General features: G+C 37.4%; 1 protein-coding gene across 2 annotated transcripts in view; it reads left to right on the top strand.

The window, feature by feature from the left end:
* LOC107700023 (steroid hormone receptor ERR1-like) overlaps positions 1–5,305 on the top strand; it is a 19,710-nt gene that overhangs the window by 3,196 nt on the left and 11,209 nt on the right. The window contains exon 2 of one of the 2 annotated variants that reach the window (XM_016501514.1): positions 1,200–1,307. Coding sequence is in view for 1 of the 2 variants with exons in the window: in XM_016501513.1 (XP_016356999.1) it covers positions 2,010–2,019 (10 nt within the window). In the remaining variant the exon portion in view is untranslated. Of the gene's footprint in view, positions 1–1,199; positions 1,308–1,820; positions 2,020–5,305 lie in introns of those variants that run through there. The other variant, XM_016501513.1, reaches the window with a different exon arrangement.

Below are 5,305 nucleotides of genomic sequence, written 5' to 3'. Positions count from 1 at the left end.
TTCATTTTTTTTTTATTTTTAATAAAGTTTTTTTAATTTTTTTTTTCTTTTTTTTTTTTTTTTTTTTTTTTTTTAATATGTCTATATATTTATAAATTTTTGTTTCAGTGTTAGTTATTTTAGCACATCACAAATGAAATGATAAATGTAGCCTAAGTTTTTATTACTATTTTGAATTAGTTTTTTATTTTTACATTTCATTTTAAGTTTTAGTAATTTTTTTTCAGTTTTAAAATTATTTTTAAATATGTCTATATCAATTTTTGATTCAATTTTAGTTTGTATTTTAGTATATCAAGTTGAACTAAATGAAATGAGAAGTGTTGCTTTAACAACTTGAAATAAAATAAAATACAATAAAAAAGAAGATTTCCGTTAACGTTTATTTTAAGTAAGAATTTTGCTATTGCCCATATCTCTTTCATTCTTACTTACTTTGAACTTTCTAAATTGTCTTTCAGCTGTGAAGCACATTTTTCTTCACATGTATTTGCTGTCACACACGCACAGATCTTTTGGAGTTCCCGTGCCTGTCCTTCAAACCCCTCCAGTGACTTTGACCTTTGGAATGTGTCAGATAGCGGAGGGGGAGGGGAATGTTGTGCACAGAAATCATATGAGAGTATCCGAGTGTCCGAATGTGTGTGAAGATTGAATGAATGACAGTGAGCAGGACCGGAGAATGGGTGCATGGGAGAAAGACAAAGAAATGGTTTCTCTCTCAGTCAGCATTTTGTGCTAATGATGTGTAGGTGATGTGGTGTAAAACATGGATACGGTGTAATAGACACAGATTATTATGGGGTACAAAATAAGCCCTACATGAGGTTTATTGACATTGGCCAGTACAGACTTTTTTTTTTTAATAAACAAAAGAGAGAAATAAATGCAATACCTAATGCTGAGACCACATTTACGGCTAATGTTGTCTCTGATTAAATCTGACATTTTTGTTAGATATCTCATATCTGCAATGCTTTTATGGGAGTTTTAATTTAGTTTTAGTTTCGAGATGAAGATGTGGTTCAGACTAGTAGCAGTTTTGGTATTATTTATCATTTAGCCACTTCATAGCAACGTGCGTCTCTGCTGATGCAATCCATTAAATAAGGCCTTATTTTGTAATGCATAGATCTGTCATGTATATTCAGGCTCATACATTTTTTTGATTACTGGCTGATTTTCTCTTTTCTTGTCAGGGTTCCTGATGCCCAGTTTGAACTGACCTGTAGTCTTCTGACACCAAAAGAAAGTTAGAGGATTTTCAGCATACACAAGACTAAAGACCTTTGGCTTTTGAGTAAAAGGTAAGCTAATAGTTGTAAATATTTTTTCTTATATTTTATTATAAAAAATATTTTTATTCATACTCTTTTATTTGATCATATATTCCCTCTTTAAAGCACTGATCTAACACTGCTTAACATATAAAATATAAATAAAAACGTTTCATTTTTAAGCAATTAAAAGCTGAGGATCTTCAGTAGCTGTAGGAATTATAAAACACATAGATCATATAATCCTAGATCTATTTGAGTTCAGACCTGCTGTATTTAGAGTCCCTGATTTTCTTTTGCCCTTTTCTGTCTCTCATTACATCAAACTTATTAACATAACTGCCTTGAGCTGAAGAAAAACAAACGACTTGCCTCAGTGCCTCGTTCTTTCCCCTTTGCTTTTATTATAGTATGGAATAATCAGTCACTAATGCTAAAGCTTTTTCTTTTATCAATCATTATTGCGTGATTATTTGAATATATTTTGTAAAAATGCGTGGCTGCCTGTGAGCAACTCTCCTCCCTCCTGAAGGCATGACTCATGACACGTTTGTCCGGGGGGAAAGTGAAGTTCAAAGATGCACACTGCTAACTAAACTAAGCTTATTCAGGCATGTTTATGGGAACACAGACAGATTTCCTTGCGTTTGAAAGGCGGCGAGTCAATGAATAGCTATTTTTGGGAACATATTCTCCGGTAGAGACGTTTGGAAGAGGTGGGACATATCTTGAATGAGTAAAGGTAAGTTAGCGAAAGCTAAGCTAGTTTAGCATGTTCTTATAAGTGGGGAGCAACACAAAGTTAAACACAAAAATTACTTTTAAAATGTATTAAACATTATAGAAAGGGAAACAAGAATTCAACCTTACGAATTCAAACAAGCATCAATCCGGGTGTAACTGTTATTTAGGCTGTGTAGCTTTGCAGAGTACTATAGGAAGTGATTGATTTTAAGTTGTAAAATAGCACACTGAATATTGTTGTTTTCACATTCACATGCCCGACTCGTGAACGATTTGTTATTTTGAGGCATCCTTTTAGTGAACCGGACTGACTCGGTTCGAGCGGTTCTCGAGTGAACAGATCAGACTCTTTGAACCGATTCGTAATGAGCAGAGAACCAAGTGATATGATAAGAGAATTTGAAGTGGAGAAGATTTGACTGATGGGTCGAAAAATAAGATGCTTTTATAGCAGAATGGCAGAAATATTACAAATAAAATGTACTGTAAATATATTTACGATTTGGTTGTATAACAGTTATATCAACACGCAAACAAGCTATTTGGTTTTAATTAATAGCATTTTATTAAAACGTGCAAAAAACTCTAGATGTAAATGTATGTTAGTATCGTTTAGTGTAAATGAACGTTACATTTATCATGGCTGCAACAAACTGAACTCAGGCATATGAATTACAATAAGCTCCCTTATTAATCAAACTTAAACAGCAGTATGTGCAAATGTATTTACTGGAGGATTTTAGAGCATACAATATGCCACGCCGGGATGATAGGGACCATGTGATTACGTAATAACGCCATGACGCAAGAAAGCCGCTAAATCGTTTTGAACCTGTTCTTTGGAACGAACTGTTCGAAAGAACCGACTCACGGAAATGTGTTGGACTTCCATCACCACATCAAATTGTAAACAAGCTCACCGTTTAAAGTCCTCTATTTCTATGTATAATGAACCGAATCGGATGTCGCACATCGGTGAGGTTCACGTGAACCCCTGCGGGAGAGACGCACGTGTGTAATGACGGTCGTTTGCACCGCATGATCAGTTTGCGCCTTTTCCTTTGTAGTCTGTCATTTACATGTGTTTGAAAAGGAACGTTCCTCCATCATCCGGTTCCTTCAGTTTGATGAGGGATTTAGAGATCTCAGCTTGTCCTCACAATTGAATCATTTGCCTCTTGTGAACCGGCGCAGCGGCGCGTGCCCTGCCTCACTGTATCCACGTGGTCATTATTAGGTTCACTGGAGAACTCGAAGCATTGAAAACAATCTCTGAACAGGTCAAAACTAAAGAGTGAGAACAAGTGACTTGTACACTCCACAGTTGTTACTGTGGGTTTGTTTTAACTGGGAAACAGTTCTCACAAATGTTCCATATTTATCATATAAGCAGACTTTTCTGTTGGTATGGGGAGTACAGGTTAAATTCAAAGTTCGGGTGTTATGTAAGTTTGGCAGAAAGTACAGTGGACTTGAAGGCATTGGGGCACAGTTACATTTTGCACACTCGCCAACGTTGCAACACATCACACATAACCAGGTGAAAGGGGAATGTGTGTGTGTGTGTGTGTGTGTGTGTGTGTGTGTGTGCGATGTCCACCGAGGACAAATGAAGGAGGAAATGTAGTTTTTGACCATAATCTGAGTGGCAGACAATAATCATGATGACTCGGTAAATGTGCATTAACCTATATATAGTTCATACAATATACGACTCGTATTTCAGTCAGGAAGCTCACAAACCCAGTATTGCTCTAGTAATCGTAAGGAGCAGATGTCATTGCTGGTTGTGTTCCCTATTTGGCAGTCGTTATTAACTTGGGTAATTTACATGTGTTAATGCGCTAGAACATTTCTCTTTCTCGCAAAATGCTTAAAATGGCAAAATCAGCAAATTTAAGAAATGGCATTATAGGTCAGTTTGTCCCTGAGGGGGGTTTATGGACTGTGGGTACCGTGGAGTGGTTCAGAGTCTGTAGGGCATCACTTGTGGAGGTATAATTAGAGGATTGGTTCTCTCTCCTGGATTAATGACCCTAATCTGCTGTGGTCGGAGGCCATGCCACTGGGATTATGGACAGATTTGTGCAGAATTCTGTTCTTCAGTTTGAATTGCTGTATGTGTTGTGTGTAGATCTTGTAGCAATACTTCAAGGTAATTTATTAATACTGAACCCATGTATTCATACCTGATACTACCAGTAGAACGAAATCTCAAGATATTTTTAAGATTAACAATTAGAGCTGCTGTTGTGTGAGCGTGTTGAGCACTTTCTTACAATGTCCTCTCTCTTGAGTACTGCTGGGAAATTGATTAATTGTAGTGAATTGGTTTGTTCGGAGGTTTCAATGGGGAAAACAAAGGAAACGGCTTGCAGATATCCTAACATAACACTGCTTGAGAGAGTGAGGACGTAAAGGTGCTTGTTCGTTGAATGCTGTCTGCTTGCTCAGCATGCACCTGCATGTTAACTGAATGGAAAGAAGAGCAAGGATTACTGAAAAATAAACTAGTTTCCATCATTACAGGGAAAAACCATTTGTAGTTTATAGCTCATAAGAATTATTGTTTAAAGGAGATTTATGCTGCGTTTACACTGTAAGGCCTATTGCACATATTCAATATTTAGACATGCATTCAACCCTCTACATTGCGAGTAAATCACTCGCATATGCGACTAAATGATGTCTAATATTAGCCACTGGAACAAATATATATATATATATATATTTATCAGTCTGGCGAGTAAACAAAAAAATTTACTAGCCAATGGCGATTCATTTGCCAAGGTGTTCGTAGAGGGCTGGCATTGGTTTTTTGTTACGCCTGTTTACATTCTCTTAAGGCAAACCGATCGTGTTTGCATTATGACCTGCCAAGACTAGGGCTGGGTATCGTTCAAAAATGTTCGACATCGATACCGGTTCCTGAACGATACTTTTTTCGATACCTGAGTGTAACCGGTGTAAACTAGTAGGTGTGTTCGACTGGACGCGGACTGACTGTGCAGACCGATCGGTGTATTACAGTACCACGAGAGCTAAACAGAGCAGACTGCTCTGTACGCTTTCGAATCGCTCTCGCAGATGTCAAACGCTGATCGATCTGCGCCACACCTCTTCTAGTCGAACACTAGTGCTGCAGGCTTATTGGCTCACTGACGCTGATGAGATTAACCCCTTAGGTATCGAAATTTGGTACCGAACGACAAGACGTTTTTCGATACTCGATGGTATCGAGGCAATTCGGTCGGTGCCTAAAAAGTATCGAACTCGATACCCAG

The sequence above is a fragment of the Sinocyclocheilus anshuiensis genome, unplaced genomic scaffold (genome assembly GCF_001515605.1).
Source record: "Sinocyclocheilus anshuiensis isolate Anshui unplaced genomic scaffold, SAMN03320099.WGS_v1.1 scaffold1023, whole genome shotgun sequence".
Lineage (NCBI taxonomy): Eukaryota > Metazoa > Chordata > Actinopteri > Cypriniformes > Cyprinidae > Sinocyclocheilus > Sinocyclocheilus anshuiensis.
Note: the sequence above shows the minus strand (reverse complement) of the source record. Positions and strands in the feature narration are given on the sequence as shown.